Source organism: Pelodiscus sinensis, chromosome 1 (genome assembly GCF_052426305.1).
Source record: "Pelodiscus sinensis isolate ZL-2025 chromosome 1, ASM5242630v1, whole genome shotgun sequence".
Classification (NCBI taxonomy): domain Eukaryota; kingdom Metazoa; phylum Chordata; order Testudines; family Trionychidae; genus Pelodiscus; species Pelodiscus sinensis.
Window position 1 is genome coordinate 245,188,474 of NC_143052.1, and position 23,558 is coordinate 245,212,031.

The window sequence follows — 23,558 nt, forward strand, 5'->3', positions numbered from 1 at the left end:
GGGGAAAGTGGTGGGCTTCTTTTATAGTATTTTCCAGCCTTTCAGAAATGTAAACGTCATGGATCAGAATCATTAGAAAACCAGAACGTTGTTAGGCTTCATCTCTGTGACTTAAAACTGCAGGTTGATGCACAGTTTCCTGAGGCTGCACATGCCCACTGATGCTCTATATATCTTTGCTCCATTGCTGCAGATTAAAAATAGAAATGGATAAGATCGAAGCACTTAGATTATGAGGATTTTTTCACTTTGTATGCCTTCCACTAATACAGAAAACAAAGTACATTTCTTTAAGATGCACAATTTATAGAATATATTAGTACTTTATACTGTAATTTGATTGATAATTTCCTGTGTACTATATTAAGAGTTATTTTTTTCCCTGTAGGATTTCCTGGAACTAAGGGAGAGAAGGGCTACCCGGGTCTTCCCGGACTAGATATGCCAGGACCAAAAGGAGAGAAGGGTAGCTCTGGCCAGGGTGGGCCACCAGGTGTGCCAGGTTTACCTGGCACACCTGGTTTACAAGGAAAAGAAGGATTTCCAGGCTCTCAAGGTATGAATTTTAATTTCAGAACATTAATCATTTATGTTGTTTTTCAGATACCGATAAAAAAGTAAGGAACTGGTTTTAAGTAAGCAAGACAAATGAAGAATAGTCTGTGGAGAAAACAATATCCATCTTTTTATTAAATCATAATTGTATGCAATTCTGTGTCATCATGCCGCTTAGTTGTATGGCTTTCATTGCAGTTAGGGTTTGATCCAGAAGGGTCTGAGTACTCAGGCTCTCATCCAGCAACACACTGAAGCACGTGATTAACTGTTAGCATCTCTTCAAATGTTTTGGTGGAGCGGAGCTTGATAACTTTTAGGGGAAAGCCCTTAAATTGTAGCTAAGGATCTGCCTTTGAAAACAAAAGATACTGCTATTCTTCTCTGAGATTCATCCTTGATGTTTGGTCTCAATAAAGCAATTATTAACCTGAAGCAGTTTTAATCTAACTGCAGTTGAAATGAGCATCTGACCCTCCATCTCATTATTTTGGAATTTTAAATACATGTAAAAAAACCTCTCTATTTTGGATTGATTCTCTACTTAAGAGATTGATTCTCTACTTCCTCTCTGTTTTTTAACTGTTTCTTTTATCAGTTTGGTCTTGAGAGGTGGTTGCTAATTTAAGTGCAGCACTATGAACTATTTTAACAGTCTATTGGACTTGCCATGTATATGAAATATATATGAAACACACCTGGAAAATGAACTCGAACAGGAGCACATAATTCTGGGTTAGCACGTTTTGCATTGGATTGATGGGATTTAAATATTTTAACTGGGATCAGTCAGAAGTTATGAAATTAAATTAAATTAAATTGTGGGAATGGTTTTTTAATAATTTTTAAAATCCAAATTACATAGTAAATATTTATGTGTTTTTAATGGTATTTGTTAGGAGATTACTCTTAAATGATAAATCAGGGTATGTCTACACTACAGCGCTAATTCGAACTAACTTAATTAATTCAAACTAAGCTAATTCGAATTAGCGCAGCTAGATTTAAAAACTAGTTTGAATTAGCTTTGCTAATTCGAACTAGCATGTCCACACAGAGTGGACCCTGAACAGAGGTTAAGGATGGCCGGAAGCAGTGCCGACAGGGCATCAGATGAGGACTTAGAGCGTGGAGCTGCTGTCTCAGGCTAGCCGAGGGCTGTGCTTAAAGGGACCCGACCCCCACCCCCCCCGGACAGACAGTTCTCAGGGTTCCCCGCTTGCAAAGCAGACATGGCTTGGAGTGCCCTGAGTGCCCACACACGGAACATCACAGCACTCGGCCATCAGCCCGGCTGCACTTGCCACAGCCTGCCATCCGGGGGGAGGGAGCAATCGGGGGGGCTGCAGGAGAGCTTCCACCCCGAGAAGCCCGCAGAGCCAGCCCAGTCCTCCCCATCCGGGGTGCGTACCCCATTCCTCCCTCACCTCCTTCCATTTACCCTTCCCTAACACCCTTTCTGATGTACAAAATAAAGAAAACGTGTGTTCAAAAATAGAATCTTTCTTTATTGAACAAAACTGGGGGAGACTGGGAAAAGGAGGTGGGAGAGGGGAAGAGAGAGGCTGGGAGAGGGGAGGGCAGCTGAAATGATCAGGGGTTTGGAACAGGTCCCATATGAAGAGAGGCTAAAGAGACTGGGACTTTTCAGCTTAGAGAAGAGGAGACGGAGGGAGGATATGATAGAGGTCTATAAAAGCAAGAGTGGTGTGGAAAGGGTGCATAAAGAAAAGTTCTCCATTAGTTCCCATAATAGAAGGACTAGAGGACATCAAAGGAAAGGAATGGGTAGCGGGCTTCAAACTAGTAACAGAAAGTTCTTCTTCACAAAGCAAAGAGTCAACCTGTGGAACTCCTTGCTGCAGGAGGCTGTGAAGGCTAGAACTAGAACAGAGTTTAAAGAGAAGTTAGATCAAGTCATGGAGGTTGGGTCCATGGAGTGGTATTAGCCAGAGGGTAGAAATGGTGTCCCTGGCCTCTGTTTGTGGAAGGCTGGAGATGGATGGCATGAGACAAATGGCTTGGTCACTGTCTTTGGTCCATCCCCTCCAGGGTAGGGTTGGCTGCTTTCGGCAGACAGGCTACTGGACTAGATGGACCTTTGGTCTGACCCAGTACGGCCATTCTAAGCTCAGGGCTCAGGGTCGGGGGTCTCAGTGGACCACCCTGATTTTCATGCAAACCTGCTCCTGGGTGGCCAGACTGGCAGCTATCCTGCCCTAGACAGACACTTTCCTGTGCCTAGTACGGAGTTCGTGGACGAGGTCCACGATGTCTGCACTAGACCAGGCGGGTGCCCACCTCTTGCGGTCCTGTCCAGGCTCCCGAGAGCCGCCAGCCTGGTCCCGGGAAGAGGGGGAGGGCTGGGGGGCATCGGGTGGCTGGCTCATGGCGTGCCAGGTGCAGGGTCTGCTGGCTGGGTGCTGGCAGGCTTGCACCTGGCACGGGCACCGTAGCCAGCTCGTGCCCCTTAAGGGCTCCGGGGCCGGTAGAGGGGCATACGAGTTTCCCTGGTGGTGCCCAGAGTGGCCACCAGGGAAAGCTGGGGAGGGCTAGCCTCCCACTAGTTCGAATTAAGGAGCTACACAGCAATGAGGTTTACCTAGTTCGAACTCAGCGCTCCGCTAGTGTAGCGCCTATGAAAGTTAATTCCAACTAACATCCGTTAGTTCAAATTAACTTTGTAGTGTAGACATACCCTCAGAGACATAAGGAACATATTGTTTGAGACATATTACTAACTTTTTATTAATGACTAATATAATCACTGACAGTACCACTATTTGTACATCTGTATTAAAATGAGAGGAACAAATACAATAAGCAGAGGAATATAAAGTTCAGACAATATAGATCATGAATTATGTAAGACTGTGGTCCCCAACACGGTGCCTGCGGGCGCCATGGCATTTGTGTGCGCCCGCCAAGTGCTCGGGGCTGGCCTGGCGCACATTGAGCACTGGACCCCGGAGCGCTGCGGATTGGCTGCCCGCGCTCTGGGCGCGTGGCGCTTGCAGGGGGCGCCGGCACCAGGCGTGTGGAGCTTGGGGGGGGGGAGTGCCAGCCCTGGGTGCGCGGCGCTTGCAGGTGGTGCCAGCCCCGGGCACGCAGCGCTTGGCGGGGGGAGCGCCGGCCCCGGGCGCACGGCGCTTGGAGGGGGCACTGGCCCCGGGCGCGTGGCCCTTGGAGGGGGCACCGGCCCCGGGCGCATGGTTATGGGGGGGGCCCGCCCCCAGGCATGCGGCTATGGTGGGGGCCACCCCCGGGCATGTGGCTATGGGGGGGGGCTGCCCCCGGGCGCGCAAGTGTCCCCGCCCCCTGGCTCCCGGCAACCTCAAATGGTTGGGGACCACTGATGTAAGACATATAAGGTACACAGTTGTTTCACATTCTTTTTTTAAGAGTCCAGTTCCTAATGTAATAAAGATAGGGAGACATTCAATTTTTGTTGCTTATTTTATGTTAGTCAATTAGATTTCTGCTAATTATTATTTTGTTTTTGTTTCAGGCATCAAAGGAGAAATGGGAGTCATGGGAACCCCTGGAATACCAGGTGCTCCTGGGCCAGTAGGAAATCCAGGTGTACGGGGTGAAAAAGGTAAAAATATTTGACAAATGAAGATCTATTGAGAAGTCATTTAGAGAAATCACCCCAGAGTAGATTGTCAGTCTAAAGTAATTTTAAAACTGTTAACATGGTCAAGGAGAACAGAATATTGGAGCAGGATCTGCAACATCTTAAGTTGTGTGCATGCTTAGCATATTTACAATGTTAGTGGAAGTTTTAAACTTTTGTCTAAGATATGGTATAGTCATTAGAGCAAAAGACACATCTATGGACACCAGAACCAAGGGATTGGAAAGTTTTGAAAGTTGTCAGCCATGTCAATCCTCTTCCTTCCTGAGGCCTTGTTTCCCTCTTCCCTGTCCAGGTCAGAAGCTGGAGCCAGATCAGAGTAAGAGCTGCATAGGTAGTTGTAGGGAGCTACAGACACTCCACGGGTATGTCTACACTACAAAGTTAATTCGAACTAACAGACGTTAGTTCGAATTAACTTTGATAGGCGCTACACATACAAACCGCTAGTTTGAACTTAATTCGAACTAGCGGAGCCCTTAATTCGAACTAGGTAAACCTCATTCTACGAGGACTAACGCCTAGTTCGAATTAAGCAGTTCGAATTAAAGGCTGTGTAGCCACTTAATTCGAACTAGTGGGAGGCTAGCCCTCCTCAGCTTTCCCTGGTGGCCACTCTGGGCACCACCAGGGATACTCGTCTGCCCCCCTCCCGGGCCCGGAGCCCTTAAAGGGCTACGGTGCCCATGCCAGGTGCAAGCCTGCCAGTACCCAGCCAGCAGACCCTGCACCTGGCACGGCACGAACCAGCTACCTGCTGCCACCCAGCCCTCCGCCTCTTCCCGGGACCAGGCTGGCGGCTCCCGGGAGCCTGCTCTGGTCCGCAAGGGGCGGGCGCCCACCTCGTCTAGTGCGGACATCGTGGACCTCATCCACGACGTCCGCACTAGGCACAGGAAAGTGGCCGTCTAGGGCAGAATAGCTGCCAGCCTGGCCACCCAGGAGCAGGTTTGCATGAAAATCAGGGTGGTCCACTGAGACCCCCGACCCTGAGCCCTGAGCTTAGAATGGCCGTACTGGGTCAGACCAAAGGTCCATCTAGCCCAGTAGCCTGTCTGCCGACAGCGGCCAACACTAGGGACCCTGGAGGGGATGGACCGAAACAATGACCAAGCCATTTGTCTCGTGCCATCGATCTCCAGCCTTCCACAAACAGAGGCCAAGGACACCATTTCTACCCCCTGGCTAATACCACTCCATGGACACAACCTCCATCATTTTATCTCACTTCTCATTAAACTTTGTCCTAGTTCTAGCCTTCACAGCCTCCTGCAGCAAGGAGTGCCACCGGTTGATTATTTGCTTTGTAAAGAAGAACTTTCTGTTATTAGTTTGAAGCCTGCTACCCATTCATTTCATTTGGTGTCCTCTAGTCCTTCTATTATGGGAACTAATGAAGAACTTTTCTTTATGCACCTTCTCCACACCACTCTTGCTTATATAGACCTCTATCATATCCCCCCTCAGTCTCCACTTTTCTAAGCTGAAAAGTCCCAGTCTCTTTAGCCTCTCTTCATATGGGACCTGTTCCAAACCCCTGATCATTTTAGTTGCCCTCCCCTCTCCCAGCCTCTCTTCTCCTCTCCTACCTCCTTTTCCCAGTCTTCCCGAGTTTTGTTCAATAAAGAGAGTTTCTATTTTTGAACACGTGTCCTTTATTTTGTACATCAGGAAGGGGTGCTAGGGAGGGGTAAGTGGAAGGAGGTGAGTTACGAGCCCCCGATGGGGAGGACTGGACTGGCTCTGCGGGCTCCTCGGGGTGGAAGCTCTCCTGAAGCCCCTTGATTTCCCCCCCCCCCCCCCCCCCCCCCCCCCCCCCCCCCCCCGGCCCCGGATGGCAGCCTGCGGCAAGTGCAGCCGGGCTGATGGCCGAGTGGTGTGATGTGCCCAGTGTGGGCACTCAGGGCACTCCAAGCCAGGACTGCTTTGCAAGCGGGGAACCCCTGAGAACTGTCTGTCCAGGGTGGGGGTCGGGTCCCTTTCAGCACAGCCCTCGACTAGCCTGAGACAGCAGCTCCACACTCTAAGTCCTAATCTGATGCCCTGCCGGCACTGCTTCCGGCCATCCTTAATCTCGGTTCAGGGTCCACTCAATGTGGACATGCTAGTTCGAATTAGCAAAATGCTAATTCGAACTAGTTTTTAGGTCTAGATGCACTTATTCAAATTATCTTAGTTCGAATTAAATAATTCAAATTAAGTTAGTTCGAATTAGTGCTGTAGTGTAGACATACCCCACCTGCCCTGGGTGGGAGGACTAAGGGAACGGAAACCTGAGCTGGGGATTGCTCTTCCCCACCCCATTCTGGGCAGGTGGATGGGCTAGGGCTTCGCAGCTAGGCTTCAATATCCAGTTTTGTCAAGGGACAGGCCCTTAGGGGGAAGAGGTGGAGCAGGGATGGGGCTATAGAGGGGACATGACCTTGTGGCCTACCCCCATTTCTAGGAAGACTTTGTCACCTCTGCACTGAACAACTGAGAGCACAAATTCTAAATATATTGTAGACACTGACTTTTTAAACTGTTTTCAACAGTAATGGGTCATTCCTGTCCCAGAATTCTTAAATTGGTACCTCACATGCGTTAGTCTGAGTATCTGTTTATGGGATAGCTGTCCTATACATTAACGTAAAGCTCTATAAGAAATGAACAGGTTTTATAGAAGTTTTAATTTTGTAAAAGAGTAGCAGGTGTCTGGTTTTATCTCCGCCCTATTAGCTAGTGTTAGAACCTTGCAGGGAGCTGCTGAGTAGTTCCTGCTGACCCACTGTTGAAGACATGGCTCATTAACTTCAACATAAATAACAGATCAGTGGGAACCAGAGACTGGAGCTGAGCATTTTCCAGGGCATGACCACACTAAGAAAATAAATGTATTTTTGACATGTGTTAACAGGCCAAGATAAAGCATAGGCTCCACTACTATGGTTTAACCATGACTAGCTAACACATGTTAAAAGTGCAACTGCCTTGGTTACATCATGGCTGTGTCTAGACTGGCAAGTTTTTCCACAAAAGCAGCTGCTTTTGCGGAAAAACTTGCCAGCTGTCTACACTGGCCGCTTGACTTTCCGCAAGAACACTGACTTCCTACTGTAAGAAATCAGTGCTTCTTGCAGAAATACTATGCTGCTTCCGTTCGGGCAAAAGTCCCTTTTGCGCAAAGCTTTTGCGCAAAAGGGCCAGTGTAGACAGCTCAGATTTGTTTTACGCAAAAAAGCCCCAATCGTGAAAATGGCGATCGGGGCTTTTTTGCGCAAAAGCACGTCTAGATTGGCACGGACACTTTTCCACAAAAAGTGCTTTTGCAGAAAAGCGTCCGTGCCAATCTAGATATTCTTTTCCACAAATGCTTTTAACGGAAAACTTTTCCATTAAAAGCATTTGCGGAAAATCATGCCAGTCTAGACGTAGCCAGCAATTTTAACATGAAGACATCTTTTTTCTTTTCCTAGTGAAGACAAGGTCTTGGAAATTGTCATGTCTGGGGAGTAGGCGTAGGCTGAAGTGTATGTTGTTTTGACTTGAGTGACCATATTAGCAAAGCTGGACACTGAGAATAGGTCTCCCACGCTGCCGGAGTTTTTGTTCCACAAAAGAACAGGGTCAAATCAGAGAGGATTCTGTAGAAATGTCTCCAAAAATTCTCCAAAAACCAGCCTTCTGTGCATTTAACACCTCATTTTCATCAAAAACTAAGTATGGGACACTTCCAGCCCATTCAATTAGTCTCATTAGCCATGATACCACTATTGACTGGTAACTTTTTTTTTCTTTCCTTTATTTTTCTGTTATAAATTCTGAGTTCCCATTATTTCCAGTCCAGCTTCCAACTCATCTGAAGAAGTGTATTTTGCCCATGAACACTCATGATACTATATATATTTTTGTTAGTCTCTGAGGGTATGTCTACACTACCACCTTAGTTTGAACTAGGGTGTTTAATGTAGTCAATTGAAGTTGCAAATGAAGCCCGGGATTTAAATATCCCGGGCTTCATTTGCATCTTGCTGGGCGCCACCATTTTTAAATCCCTGGTAGTTCGGACTCCGTGCCCGCGACTACACGTGGCACGGAGTAGGTAGTTCAAATTAGGCTTTCTAATTCGAACTACCGTTACTCCTCATGGAACGCGCCCAGTCTCAGACACTGCGCCTCTGTTTTTTAAATGTATTAAGAGCCCAAGAGCTCTTCATACAATTAAAAGGCTGGAGCACAGCATGGGAAACCTGACGCGATCTGGGAATCAGCTGTCCCAGTTTGTGCCGGGTCCTCCACACTGCGTTTCAGCCTTTTGAATGTATTAAGAATCTACTGGCTCTTAATACATTTAAAAGGCAGAGGCGCAGTGGGGCTAGCTCCTGGGGCCAAGAGCTAACTCTGCTGTGGCTCCCCCACTTACCGACTAATCAACTAGTCAGTGGAAATTCTATCTATTTATTCAGTCGATTAATTGATCAAACTAAATTTAACATCCCTGCACAGGACTACTAGTTGTCAAAAAAAAAAAAATTAGAAGGGGCATTAAATCCTCCCTCTAGATTGTTCTAGCCATCCAATAGGATTCTATTATTAAATTTGGATAGCACAGTGATTCTTAATGTGCTACCCATAGGCCGCTTATGGCCCAGCCAGCTCAGAGCTGAGACCCATGTGACATTCTTAGGGCTGTACAGCTGTGAGGTGGCTGGGCCATAAGTGGCCCATGGGTAGCATGTTGAGAACCACTGTGCTAAGCAAATTTAATTATAGAATCCTATGGAATGGCTAGAACTATCTACAGGAAGGATTTAACACTCCTTTAAACTTTATATTTTAACATGTGCATCCCACAATGGTAAATCAGTTGAGAACCGCTGGCCTAGAGGGTTTAAAAAAAACTTCTGAAAAGAATGTTATTAGATTGTCTCAGACTTTGACATAGTGTCAGAGGTGAAAGTAAACTGGCGTGCCCTGGTGTCCAGCTCCAGCAAAAGCCAGTGGGGAGCTATTTAAAGAACTGACAGATACCCAGGTTGGAATAGGCTAGTACCTTAAGAATTTTAAGTTACTTTCACTTCTGCATGGAGGTGTTAGAATAAGGTGCCCCCATGTGAATGTTGGGCACATTGTATCTGATGAAGGAAGCTAGGAAAGGGAATGACAGTAACAGAATTTCCCTTACAATCTTAATCCCATTCTTCTGGGATCAAGTAGGTTAGAAAATGGAGAGGCCACTTCACCAAAAAATGTACTGATTTAAACATCCTCACAGGCCACTGCCTTATGCAGGGCTGCTGTGGAGCCCAGGTCATAAATTACTATAGCTTTCTGCCTGGCAGAACTCAACTTGCCTTGCAACACAGCTACTCCATGGGAACGTGGAGTAAAAATGTCCCATCCTGTGCTAGTGGAGGTAAATCTCGGTCCCTTAATGCAGAGACTGAATTAGTACTACATTTGTTTTCGGTTTGAAAGGTGCATTCTCCATCCTTAGTGATTTTTTAAGGCCAGACTTAACAAAGCTTTGGCTGGGATGATTTAGTTGGAGTTTGTCCTGCTTGAAGCAGGGGGATGGACCAGATGAACTCCCGAAATCTCTTCTAACCCTAGTTTTCTATGAGTCTATGTTTTGGATAGATCTGTAACACTTCATACATTACAGTGGTGTTCTACCTGGTATTCTCTCTGTGCAGGTTCTTCAGGTTTTCCAGGTACGTCAGGGGCACGAGGTGATCCTGGTTTCAAAGGGGATAAAGGTGAAGCAGGTCTACCAGGAAAGCCAGGAAAAATGACTGAAGTAGACATGAACAATTTGAAAGGCCAAAAAGGAGACCAAGGAGAAAAAGGTAACCTTTAATATTTACATGTCAATAAGTTCTGTTTTTTATCCATTATGTATTAAAGGTGATGCTTAGTATTTGTCCTCAGTTATATCTTGGCTTTAGGAAACAAGCTTTCAAAAATTAAAATATACGAACCTCACAGAGCAAACTAAGCATTTATTTCCAAGTTCTTTCAGCTCTCCCTAGGAAAAGGTGTCATTATGGTATCCAGTGGCAATTAAAAAATTGTCTACAGGTGTGCAGAAAATCAGTGCTTCTACCAATCATCTTTCCCATTTTAAATACATGCAATAGCTCTTGAACCAGAATAATCTTATAATAGAAGAAATATTTTAAGTGTGTATGCAGGAACCACAATAGCTGATCAAAAACTTAGAACACTAGTTTGTAAAAAAAATTTAATGTCAAAGTTGTTTTCCTTTCAAAGGTTTTGAAAAAATCCAAAGTTATGGTGTTTTTGATGCATCTTTTAAATTTTTGTTTATTTTGTTATCAAAATAGTATTAAAATTGTTATGGAAATTTATAGTTTTAACACTAATCCATTTTCAGTAAATGAAAAGCTGTTGGTGACCTTTTCCTTTTCAGTGACATTTCTGATAGTTTTGTTTAACACAAATGTTGGGTAGAAGGCACGTTTTTTGTGAATGATGAACATTTTCAACAATGTTCACTGAATAAATTCAATTTTAAACAAAAGCAAATTTTCAACAAATCTTTGTGTTTAAAAAAATTCAGTAGCTATTTTCTAGTAACAGATTCCTCATTAAGACTAATTAATTGAATGATAACAAGAATTGAATCAACCAACAAGATATAAAAATAAAAAGATCTAATTCACTCTGGGTATGTCCGGAGGTATCCCAGAAAAACTCATCTGGGTGTCCAGAGAATGCATTTGCTCTTCTACTTTTTTGTGTGTGTGTGAAAGAGCAAGTGTACGCTTTCTGTGATCCCTGTATACCTTGTTCTCTGAGGAAAAAGAGAAGGCTTTTCCATTGATTGGCCCCATCTAAACGGGGCTAAATGGCAGAAAAGCCTCTTTCAGAAAAGCTATCTGACAAAGGACTGTAGTCTAGACCTAGCCAGTGACTCCTTCCTGTGGGTTTTTCTCTATGTGCTCTCTTCTCCATTTCTCTGTGACAGGGGTCAGCAAATTATGGCTCACGAGCCAAATATGGCTCTCATCTTGAGCTCAATCATCCCCTTACTTCTCCCTGCAACATGGAGCCCATGTTGGCACTCCAGCTTTGTGCTCTGCACAAGATTGGAACCAGCACCAGCTTCCTGCGGGGTAGAGGCTGGGGAAAACCCCAAGCCTCGCTGTGTGATCAGGGAAGAAGCGGAGCCATGCACTCTCTCTCCTGTTCTCCTGTCTGGGAGAACAGCAGCACACAGACACGCTGCCTAGAGGCTTTTCCTGCTGCTTCTTTGGCCAGAATCTGACTGACAGAGCCGCGGGAAGCCTGGGTCAAGGAGCATAAAGTCAGCACAGGGCACAAAAGCAAGTGCTGCCCAGACCCTGAATCCCCCATGCCCTTCCCAGCTAGAGATCCTACCCCCAGCATGCTTCTGTACCATCCCCCCTGGCCAGACCAACCCCCGAACCTGATTCTGCACTCTGTCCCCTGGCCAGACACCCTACTCCCAGCCTGCTCCAGCAGCCTACCTCCCACCCAGATCCTGTACCCCATCCCTATCCCACTCACTGGCAGCTCTCTCCCACACACTGGACCCCTCATTTTTGGCCCCACCCCAGAGCCCTAGGGAGGCCCACAAAATCCACCAACCCTGGAACCCCAGAAGAGTTAATCTGGCCTGAGGCCTTGAACCTCAGTCCTCCCTGCCTTCCCTTTCCCCCCATGGGTCTGGCATGCTAAAGGAGTGAGGTGTCTCAGTTGGGGAAACACATCGGTGGAGGGTTGGGGGCTTTTGAAGGAGTTGTTTTTTGCTTCTCGCTTGTGTGGTCCCTGACTGATATTTCTGTGGGTCAGTGACCCCGACTCAAAAAAGGTTCCCGGCCCCTGCCATAAATAAAGACAATGTTGAAACCTTGTGTATAGGACATAATATTTTACTTCATTTAAAATGAAGTTTGATAAACTAACATGAGAAAGTAAAAGTGGCCAGCCCAGTCCTCATCTAACTGCAGGGTCCTGTCCCCAGCCCTGATCCTGGGACAGGCCCCGTGGTCTGGCTCCCAGCTGGCCACAGGAAGGGATGGCGGTGGCAGCCCTCCTGTTGCTGCAGCATGGGTGGAAGGCGAGGCTGTGATCCAGCTGTCATGATCCTGGCCCAGGCCCTCATCCAGCCACTGCTGCCCCCCATACCCTCCACCCCCAGTGCCCTGCCTCCTGCACATCCCACACACTCCAGCCCCTGCCCTGAAATCCCTCATATAGCCCAACCCTTACTCTTGCACCCCCACATCTACCAACTGCACCCCCTGTGGAAGCAGAAGTCCCATTAATAGAGTCTGTGAGTTCGTTTTATGTATGCTACTATTAATCATCATGTCAATTATCAATAATATTAAGTTGTATATTTTCAGTCATGCAAATGAGCAGGGCTCGACAAATAATACAATCTACTCGCCCGTGGCAAGTAGATTGTAACCCGGAAGAGCTGGGTTCGGGTGATCTGTGCATGAGCAGAACAATCTACGCATGCGCAGATCGCCGGACAGCATGACTGGCGAGCAGGGCGCGGCTGGCGAGCAGGGCACGCCGTGATTCGGCGATCCCTTCAAATGTGCATTCTTATACTGGCTTTTTGTTAACCACTTGTTCTGAATTTTGATGTAGTTTGGCTCTTTGGTTTGAAAAGGTTGCCGACCCCTGCTCTATAAGATTGTCAGTTCCTTTGGAACTGTCTTCATTTTGTGTCTTCAGAGAGAAATGGGGCACTACACTTACACAGTGGGTAATAGCATAAGGGACCACTTTGATGATGGTCTAAAGTTATGTAATTCAAGATAGCCAACACATTTGAGTCAACGTAGAGGAGGTCAGTCAAGTTGCCTCTTGTTCATAACACAAACCGTTCAGTTACCTGCTTACACAGCAAAATAGTTGCTCAGAGGTTTATGTTGCAACCTGACACTGGTGTCTTATTACATATTAACCTAATTAACAATAGGTTATTCGCAGGCCCGCCGATGGAGGAAGTGGGGACAATGGAACAATTGTTCTGGAGCCTGGAAATTCAAAGGGGCCCAGAACTCCCAGCACCACTGCAGCAGCGGCAGCAGCTGGAGCCTCAAGCCCTTTTGAATTGCTGCGGGAGAGCCAGAGCACTGTTCCACATGGCTCTGGCAGCTGGGGGAGGGGTGAGAGTGTGCTGCCAGAGCCATGTGGAACAGGGGTGACACTGAGGGCTGCCTGCCCTTGGCCCCACCCCTTCCTCACAAAGCTCCACCCCTTTCAGGGTCACAGAGCCATCCTCCCACACGTCTTGCCCTACAGCCTGCAGTGGCTGTCAGCCCCGTTGGTTATTTGTTTTCATTCATTATATAGTATGTTTCTTTCCATGCTCCATTTAAAGACATATCTTGCCACATATGTTACAAAAGAAAGCCAGTGCCATGATTACGTGCAGTTGATTTTGATAACATGTATGTAGTGGGTCTGCTAGAAAACTCTTACAATATTACTGCATTACATCTGAAGATTGAATTAATCTTTCAATTCTCACAATGCAGGCTTTGCCTACTACGTTACATGTGAAAGAAAAATTAACAGAAATGAAAATCCGTTTTGTTTTATGGTATCTAGGACAAGAAGGACAAACAGGAGAAAGGGGAAGTCCGGGGGATTATGGTACACCAGGAATGCCAGGGAAGGCTGGTGAACCTGGCTTCCCAGGACTTCCAGGTATGTTTGCAGCTTATAATAAATGCAGCTAGCACAGACTCTTGTAATCCTTGTAATGAAACTTGTAATATGTCTTGTTGTTTGTAGGACGAAAAGGTGATCAAGGCCCTCCAGGATACCCAGGAGACCCAGGATTTCCAGGACCAAAAGGGACAATTGGAGAAATGGGTTTGCCAGGTACCACATATTGAGAACTTTGCTCATTGAGAGATGACCTTCACAAAGATGTGTGTGATGAGTGACGGTTCAAAATAGTAAAGGAAACACAGATCTTAATATATTAGCGATAGATTGAGCCTTTAATCAATGGCCAATAGCTGTGCCACCCCAGGAGAGATGCCCACAGAAGAAAGTGTGACTGAGTCCTCCTTCTTACTTCAGAGGGGAATATCTTCCCTGAAATGGGTGCAGGTCACATCCTGCCTTATGCTGCCTCAGCTTTGCAGGCCAGCAGTTTGTAGTGGTGGGACAGAGTCCACACTCTGCTCACTCATTCCTCAACTCTGGACACACTGCTCCTGTTCCCTCTCTCCTTCTGCCTGGAACTGAGATGTTTATTCACCTGAGATGAAAGGCTCCACAGGGTGTAGGAAACAGTGCTCCTATATCTGCCCACACTCTGGCCCTAAAATCCCTGATGTTAAAAATAATTATTGTTAGTGCCCAGCCACAGAAGATTTTTTTGTTAAACACTGTTATTTGCAGTTAGATATTGAAAGGGATTGTGTCCTTTTGCCACTTGTTTAAATATGGCCCACCTCAGTAGTGACTAAGGCTATGTCTGTGCTTATAGTGAAATGTAGAGTACATGCATTGCATGCCCCCCAATGAACGTATAAATAGTGGTGTAGATGGTAAGGCACCTCTTATGTAAGTGCAGTAAAGACATGCCAGAACCTTAGGGTATGTACCCTACACAGCTCTCAACATATGGAAACAGTGCCTCCCTCATCTACACTGCTGTTTTTAGCAGTGTAATGTCCCATACTGGAATCTTTCCTCCCTGCAGTGAAAGTCTCTGGAGTGACAGCTGGAACCTTTCCCCATGACTGGGAACTGCTAGAGTCCTTCTCTGGCTCAAGGGAAGACTGTCAGTAAAGAAAAGCTCTGGCAGGAATGAAGCAGCAGGGAAAGACTCTGGCAACTCTCTACTGGCTGCTGGAATCTTTCCCTGCTGCCAAAGCCTTTCACGGCCACATATAAGAATGCACTGCAGTGTGTGGCACTGGCTGCACACGTCCTCAGCATTTGAAGAATAAGTTGCTATCTGACATTCATTCAGTATCTTCTGTGAAAAGAGCTGATTGTCTCCGTTCACATTTTAGTGAATAAGTAAATGGCTACATCATATCTGCACTGTTGTTGTAAGTCTGAACAGAGGGTATGTCTACACTACATGGCTCCGTTGACGGAGCCATGTAGATGAGTTTACTAGACATAGGGAAATGAAGCGGCGATTTAAATAATCACTGCTTTGTTTACATCAACATGGCCACCGCGCTGTGCCGATCAGCTGTTTGGCAGCACAGCGCGGTAGTCTGGATGCGCTGCGGTCGACAACGGAAGCCTTTGTCGACCTCCCCAGTAAACCTCATTTCACGAGGCATACCAAGGCGGTCGACAAAGGCTTCTGTTGTCGACCGCAGCGCATCCAGACTACCGCGCTGTGCTGCCAAACAGCTGATCGGCACAGCGCGGTGACCATTTTGATGTAAACAAAGCAGTGATTATTTAAATCGCCGCTTCATTTCCCTATGTCTAGTAAACTTATCTACATGGCTCCGTCGACAGAGCCATGTAGTCTAAACATACCCAGAGAGACCAAGAACCCAAAAGACACAAAAACTTGAACTATCTTTCGCCTCTTGAGGCAGTTGTTTCAGAAGATGGTTGTTTCACATTATTGTACAGTTGCAGTAAAGGCTGTAGCACTGCTTCTGCTGTAACTCTTCTATTAGTAAATACAGGATTAAATTATTTAATGACAATGGACACTGAGATTCAAAACTTTAAAGCTTTATAATTGTTAAAACACAAATTGTCAATAATAAATGTCAAAATATAAAAATATCTATACATTGAACTCTAATAATTTCTCAAGGAGCATCTGTAAATCTTGACTGCTGATGGAAATATTTTCGTCGGTTTGGGTGTACTTGGTGAAACTGTTGTTTATTGATATTTTTCCAAGAAATATCTAAACCTTCCAAGCCTATTTATAACTTGAGGAAGCCAAAGGGATAAATTATTCAAATTATTTTTTCTTCTAAGTCTCTGAACAGTTTATCGTATCCAAAATGAACTGTATATTTTTTTTAAAAAAAGATAAGTTTGAAAAAGATAGTTTATCCAAAAAATTTATCCAGAAAATGACATGACAGTTCAAATAAACAGCAAGGATTGCTATATTAGTGGTCACATTATGTAGTTAGGGTTAACTTGCAAGCAATGGAATGTAGATTGAATTTTGAATCTATCCAGTTTCACATCATTCCTTTATTTAACAATAGAGATTTGCCAACCCACTGGCCAAAATATTTAAGACTGGATTCTTAGTTGATATCTAAGCACGGAGTAGGTAGTTGGAATTAGGCTTTCTAATTCCAACTACCGTTACTCCTCGTGGACTACCGTTACTCCTCGTGGAACGAGGTGTACCAGTAGTTCGAATTAGAGAGCCTAATTTGAACTACCTACTTCATGCCGCGTGTAGCCACGTGCACGGAGTCCGCAGTAACGGGGATTTAAAAATGGCGGTGCCCGGCAAGATGCAAATGAAGCCCGGGATATTTAAATCCCGGGCTTCATTTGCAACTTCGAATGCCTACATTAGCCACCCTAGTTCGAACTAGGGTGGCAGTGTAGACATACCCTATCAGTGTAGATTCATTGAAGTCAGGTGAAGATCTAAGCTGGCATAGATCAGTGTAGCTCCACTGAATTGAATGGAACTATGCCACTACCTGAAAATCTGGTCTCCATGCCTTTGGTTTTCACTCCTGCGCCAATATGAAAACAAATCTTTGAGGCTACTTCTACACTGTCGGCTTTGCCGGCAGAGCCTATGCAAATGAAGTGTGGATTAGCATTTTGCCATGTGTCATTTGCATAATTTATTCATGCCATTTTTGTGCAAAACGGCAAAAGTGCAGCCGGCAGGGTGGACAAAGCCTGAGTGTGGATTCCCAAATTCTGCATTAAATCTCAGATTTATGTATGCTGACAAACTCTTAGGCACAATTATTAGTTTCAATATCACACATGTGCAATATGCACGTACAATCAGACACTGGTTTTGAAAATTGTTTGTATCTTAATGATAGACTGTGTCATAAAGTTGGAATGCATCCAGCTGTGATAGATGTGTAGTATCCTAGTGACAGTCTCTGTTTTGGGGGTGTTTTTTAAATAGAGAAATGGGAGGAATCAATCTTAACAGGAAACTCTACATCAATTAAAATTGGCTATTAGTTTGTACCTATCATATATGAGAAATCAAAGAAACAAGATTGGATGCCAAAATAATCAGTAATATCAAAGCTGGCTGATTTCTCATCCAAATTCTATTCTCTTGAATTATTGATTAATTAATTTTTGTTGTTAATTAAAATTGGCCTTTGAGATGATTGTGCGAGAGAAAGAAAAAGTGCATCTCAGTGAATGCCCTCTGGTTCCCATTGTTCCAGTCCTGTATTTTCTCATATTTAGGAGGACATTATCACCTGAGTAGGCAAACTATTCTAATTACTAAATTGTTTCTAGACATGATAGGTAACCTGGAAATCACTCTGGTTCCATTGATCAGGTAGGCCTATTACTAGTGTATTTGTTAGTTGCTCTTTATGAAAAATACCAAAACAATTAATTTCCTTAGATGTCTAGGGCTATGTCTACGCTGCTGGAGTTTTTTCAGAAAAAGATATGCAAATTGCAGTTTGCAATTTGCATACCTTTTTCAGATTTTTTTTGGAAGACGCTTTTCTGACATTTGGCCCATCTACACAGGGCCAAAAGTCGGAAACACCTCATCTTTTGGAAGAGCCCTTATTCCTCATAAAATGAGGAATATGGGGCTTCCAAAAGAGCACATCTGCTCTTGCAAAAATTTTTTTGGAAGAGCAGATGCATTCCCTGGACATGGCAGAGTTTTTCCGGGATACCTCCAGTATCCCAGAAAAACTCCATAGTGTAGACATAGCCTAGGTTCTTGCTTATTTTTAATTACTAGCTTGTACAGTCATTCTATATTGCTAGGCTGCCACAGATTTAATATTTTTGTATTGTTAGGAACACCCGGAGAAAAAGGCGTGCCAGGTGTGCCAGGCTTAGCAGGTCAACCGGGGTTCCCTGGATTACCAGGTGAAAAGGGAGAAAAAGGAGAGTCAGGTATTCCAGGGATTGGCATTCCAGGTTCTCCGGGTGAGAAGGTATTTACAACCTTATGAATGAATTGTTTCATTTCTAATAAGCATCTCTCACATTTCATTTGTTCAGAAATTATTCTGTTAAATGTCTGTTCTGTTTTATTTTAACATCCGAATGAAAACTTCAAGAGTGTGCATGCATGTCTGTGTGTGTGTAAAAAAGAGGAAGGATGGCCTGGGGTTAGGGACACAGAAGTCCTGGGTTCAAGTCGTTGCTCTACTGTGGATTTCTGGTATGATGTTGGGCAAGTCACTAATCTGTGTCTTAGTTCCCCATCTGTAAAGTGAGTCTATACTTGAGATGGCTGGCAGTCCAGGCACCAAAACCAACAACCTTGGCATTGTTAACAGGCGATGATGACAATGATGTGTGTATGTGGAGGGCCTCATATACTCTATAGCATAGTGGGACCAAATTTTGCAGCAATATTAGTTTATTCTGTCTCCATGACATAAAATGATTTATGTCACTGAAAATGAAAGAAATAAACATTTAAAAAATTAAGAAGGTGCAAAAAACACTGCACTAAAATATATTCTGACTTCTCTACCTTGCAGGCCTTTGAAGAAGTTAAATATATTAAAAAAATATGAGTTGCTCAGATATTACAGAATGAAGGCCATATAAGGGTGCATCTACACAGCAGGGCTTAACTTGAAATAAGCTACACAAATTGAGCTACGTCAATTGCGTAGCTTATTTTGAAATAGCTTATTTCAAAATTGGGGAGCATCTACACAGCACTTATTTCAAAATAGAGCACTTTTCCTCTGACTTCCCTTATTCCTTGTGCAATGAGGGTTGTAGGAATTGGAGTAAGAAATCCTCCAGTTTAAGAGTATTTTGACAGTATTTCAAAATAACTGCCTGCTGTGTAGATGCGGACTAAGTTATTTCGAAATAACACTAGTTATTTCAAAATAATGTTGCTGTGTCGACGTACCCTAAGGGTATGTCTACATTTCATTCCTCGAGAGAGAGAGGAATGCAAATGCAGACACCCGAAATTGCAAATGAAGCAGGGATTTGAATATCCCACGCTTCATTTGCATAATTGCGTTATGGTGCTATTTCGAAATAGCGCTATTTCAAGAGAAAAAACAGGGTTATTTCGAGATAAAACTCTTCCCTCGAAATAACCCTCAAACATTTTTTGAGGAGTAAGGGTTATTTCAAGGGAAGGCTTTTATCTCGAAATAATTCCATTTTTTCTCTCGAAATAGCGCTATTTTGAAATAACGCCATAATGCAATTATGCAAATGAAGTGTGGGATATTCAAAGCCCCGCTTCATTTGCAATTTCGGATGTCTGCATTTCCATTCCGAGAGAGAGAGAGAGGAATGAAATGTAGACATACCCTATGTGTCCTAGACAGACTTGATTCACACTCCAAGAACATATTGTGAAAGTGGTTCTGATATCGGTTCACAAGACTTTTTGAAGGCAAACATTTAAAGTATCCTTTGAACTTTGAAGTAAAACTTAAAAACTTAAAACCTCTTTAATAACATATAAAGGATTTTGATAATCTGGGCTTGGAAGGTCACTAAGTGCAATAAGAATTTCATGTGGGTAATTTGTAGAAAACTTCAGTCTTTATCACTGGCCAAAAAAATGATAAATAGTTCCCAGTAAAGTGTATAGGAAGGCTTCTGGTCTTCTGTACACTACATAAATAGAATGAATTAAGATACTCGTGTTTGAGCTTATAGGCTCCACTGCATTTAATGTAAATGAAGAAGATGAAGTTCTTTGATACAGTGGTGGGTATCATAGGCACCAACCAAATTCTGCTTTAGTTGGGGGATGCTTGACCCTTCCCCATCACTAAGCCCTGCTCTCACTCCACCTCTTCCTCCATCCCCGGCCCCACCTCTTCCCATCTCCATCCCCACCCCCAAGCATCTGCCCCCATCCTGTCTCTTCACGCCCATTCCCATGAGTGCATCATGTCCTCGCTTCTCCCCTTGCTCTCCCCCTTCCAGAGCCTCTGAACACTGCAAACCAGCTGCTTTGCAGCTGCAGGAATAGCGGGGAGGCCAGGGGAGGACAGGAGATGAGTGAAGACACTGGAGAACAGGAGGCTTTGGGGAGAGGGGGACACAGGGGAAGCTGGCTGTCAGTGGGTGCTGAACACTCAACAAATGTTCCCCACGGGTGCTCCAGCCCTGGCACTTCCAGTGAGTCAGTGCCTATGGTGGATATAATTGGGGGGAATTATGTAATATTGCAGGATATGATATATCTTAAGTGTATGGGTCTTATTGTTTGTAGGGAGAACAAGGAAGGCCAGGTGTTCCAGGCTTCTCTGGTGACAAAGGTGAAAAGGGTAGCACAGGAATTCCAGGAATGCCAGGTCCTCCAGGTCCCAAAGGATTACCTGGCACTGCAGGATATCCAGGCAAGTCCTAAAAACATTTAATGTAAAACTAACAATAGCAAATGTACAGTCAGTGAATCAAATCTTCTTGCTTTCTTTAGGCAGTCCAGGGAGCCAGGGAGCAAAGGGTGAAAAAGGACTCTCTGGCTTGGATGGCATTCAGGGTTTAAAAGGAGAATCCGGTAAAGAATCCACTTCATTTTCCCGAAGCACTGTTTCAAGTTTGTGTTCCACTCTGCAAAGTGACTGAACATGGCTGTGGGCTTCTGTATTTGTGAAATGAACAAATGTGACCAGGAAACTTTGAGACAAAATAGATAAAAAATTTTGAGATGGAGGACAGAAGGGTATTACAAAGCAAAACCAGTCATCTTAAGATGTCAAGGAGATTGGTTCTTTAAAGCTGTTTGTGGGACAGTTTTTCTTCAGTCCCATTTGTGGCTGTATCAGGTTTTATCATTACCAAGTGCATTTAAAATCTCCCACTTTGACCTGTATGGCCTCATCTTCACTATGACTATGTCTACAGTACAAGGTTATTTCAAAATAAGTTATTTCAAATAATAACTCTCAAAATAACTATTTCAAAATAGTGTATCTACACTACAGGGAAGCCTCAAAATTAGTCTGAGGCAGGCTCCCTTAATGTGGACAAGCTACCTTGAATTAGAGCCCCAGGACGCACTGAGGAGTAATTACTTTGAATGACTCTGGGGAGTAATTATTTTGAAATAACAGCAGTTGAGCATCCACACTTACCTTATTTTGAAATAGCAATTTCAAAATAGGCATTATTCCTTGTAGAATTAGGGGTTATTATTTTGAAATAACAAGCCCATTATTTCTAAATAATTTTGAAATAAAAGGCTTGCTGTGTGGACACTCACCTTGTTATTTTGAAATAACAGGAGTTATTTTGAAATAAGTCTAGTGTAGACATGCCCTATGTTACATTGCTGTCATGCCACTGAGTATGCTAAGGTGTAGAGTAAGGCTATATAGGCTGATTGTGTGAATTATCTTGGCCCAGTTCCCGCTCTGCAGAACATACACACCTCATATTCAGTGGGTGATACTGCAAGACAAAACTCAAACTCTTACTGGAATTTCTTATACTGTAATCTTAGCTGGGTTCACAACTATTATTATAAAAAACTATAAGGACTGATTCTTCTCTCTCAGTGGTATAAATCAGAAATAACAAGAATGAAGGCAGTGGAGTTTGGCCAGTATAATACCAGTGTAAGGCAGAATGAAGTATATAATAAATGACTGCCGTTTGACTTCCGTGGGAGTAGCCTCATTAACCAAGTTTCCATTGAGAGAAAGATGTGTGAAAAACATGAAGACTGGAATATAAAATGGCAATAAATGATTTTTCAGGTGAACCTGGCCCACAAGGTCCTCCTGGGGTCCCTGGACAGAAAGGTGAACCAGGTTACGATGGAATCCCAGGTTCGCCTGGAGCAAAGGGTGATCCAGGTAAACACCATGCCACGTTACTTGTCTTTTGTGTTAACAGGTACATATCTGCAAGATATTTATTACAGAAAAGCACAGGAAGTATCTGATTACTCAGTCAAGTAAAATGGAGGACCATGCAGTTTTTAAATCCATACATTGGAAGGATTATATACTGACGCTTGTATAATGTCTTCCAAACTACTATAAAGCTGCTATTTTGGACAGAAAATGGTAGATTTGGTCTAAATATTGACATATCCCTCCTGAGATATTTGCAACAATTTTTGAAATATTTCAGAAAATAACTAATTTTATTTACAACAAAATATTTGAACCCATTTGCATGTAAACTTTCACTTCAAAAAGACACAAAATTTCAGTTTGGTTTTTAAAACCAAAATATGTAAGCAAAAGTTAGTCTATACAAAGTAGAAAAAATTGTTTCAAAATTTCTGTGAAAAAACAATTTTTTCCATCAGAACCAAGACTATATCTCCTCATAACTCCCATTGACCTCCATTGATGCTACAGTCCTTGTCATACTCCTAACATTATCATGGATATTTAAATTAAACATAATCTAATATTCTTCCAGTTAAGGTTCCTGAAAATTATAAATTTGAGGGAAAAGAACTGTGTGCGTGATTAGTGCAGTTTGGACCAAATCCTGAGATACTTTCTCAAAATTTCAATGAAGTCAAAACTGTTTTGTCTGAATAGGGACCTACAATATGGTTCTTTATGACATAAAAACAAACATGCAAAATAAAATACTGAGCACCCTGCATCAACAGCCATAAACGAATTATACCTAAAATAAACAGGATTACTTTAGCCCTCAAACTAAACTAATCTTTTCTTAGTTGACTTAGCACTGTTGAATCCTGAACTAGCTTTGACGGAGATGAACACCTTGAGGCCTTGTCTTCACTCCGTGGAAGATCGACACTGCCACAATCGATCTTCCGTAGTTGAATTTAGCAAGTCTAACTAAGACTTGCTAAATCAAACTCAGAGGGTTCCCCCCCAGCATCAGGAACTCCTGCTTTGGCAAGGAGACGTAAACCTCCCTCTGTAGGGATGCCACCAAGCTCAGCTTACATATTCTACATAGCTGGAGTTGTGTACCTTAAGCTGAGCTGCCGGGTCTAGTGTAGATCTGTCCTAGTGTAGATCTGTCCTTAGTTAGCTTCACTGTGCACCAGTGTAAGCTTGAAAGAACAACTGTTACAAAATCTGGTAGTATTTTAGAGATTTGCCGTTGAGGAAATCTTTTCCCATAACAAGTTGACTATGAAATATTGGAGCAGTATCATCCTTACTTCCTTATTGGTATGGCAATGACATTTAGGAGTCTCAGTCACAGATAGAACCTCATTGTGCTAGATGGAGTATAAATA

General features: G+C 43.9%; 1 protein-coding gene across 2 annotated transcripts in view; it reads left to right on the plus strand.

Annotated features, from left to right (window-relative positions):
* COL4A1 (collagen type IV alpha 1 chain) overlaps positions 1 to 23,558 on the plus strand; it is a 193,983-nt gene that overhangs the window by 147,856 nt on the left and 22,569 nt on the right. For both annotated transcript variants that reach the window (XM_075918577.2, XM_075918579.2), the window contains exons 32-40: positions 389 to 556; positions 4,064 to 4,153; positions 9,868 to 10,020; positions 13,790 to 13,888; positions 13,976 to 14,065; positions 18,176 to 18,315; positions 20,589 to 20,719; positions 20,800 to 20,876; positions 22,078 to 22,176. In XM_075918577.2, coding sequence (XP_075774692.2) covers positions 389 to 556; positions 4,064 to 4,153; positions 9,868 to 10,020; positions 13,790 to 13,888; positions 13,976 to 14,065; positions 18,176 to 18,315; positions 20,589 to 20,719; positions 20,800 to 20,876; positions 22,078 to 22,176 — 1,047 coding nt within the window. The remainder of the gene's footprint in view (positions 1 to 388; positions 557 to 4,063; positions 4,154 to 9,867; positions 10,021 to 13,789; positions 13,889 to 13,975; positions 14,066 to 18,175; positions 18,316 to 20,588; positions 20,720 to 20,799; positions 20,877 to 22,077; positions 22,177 to 23,558) is intronic.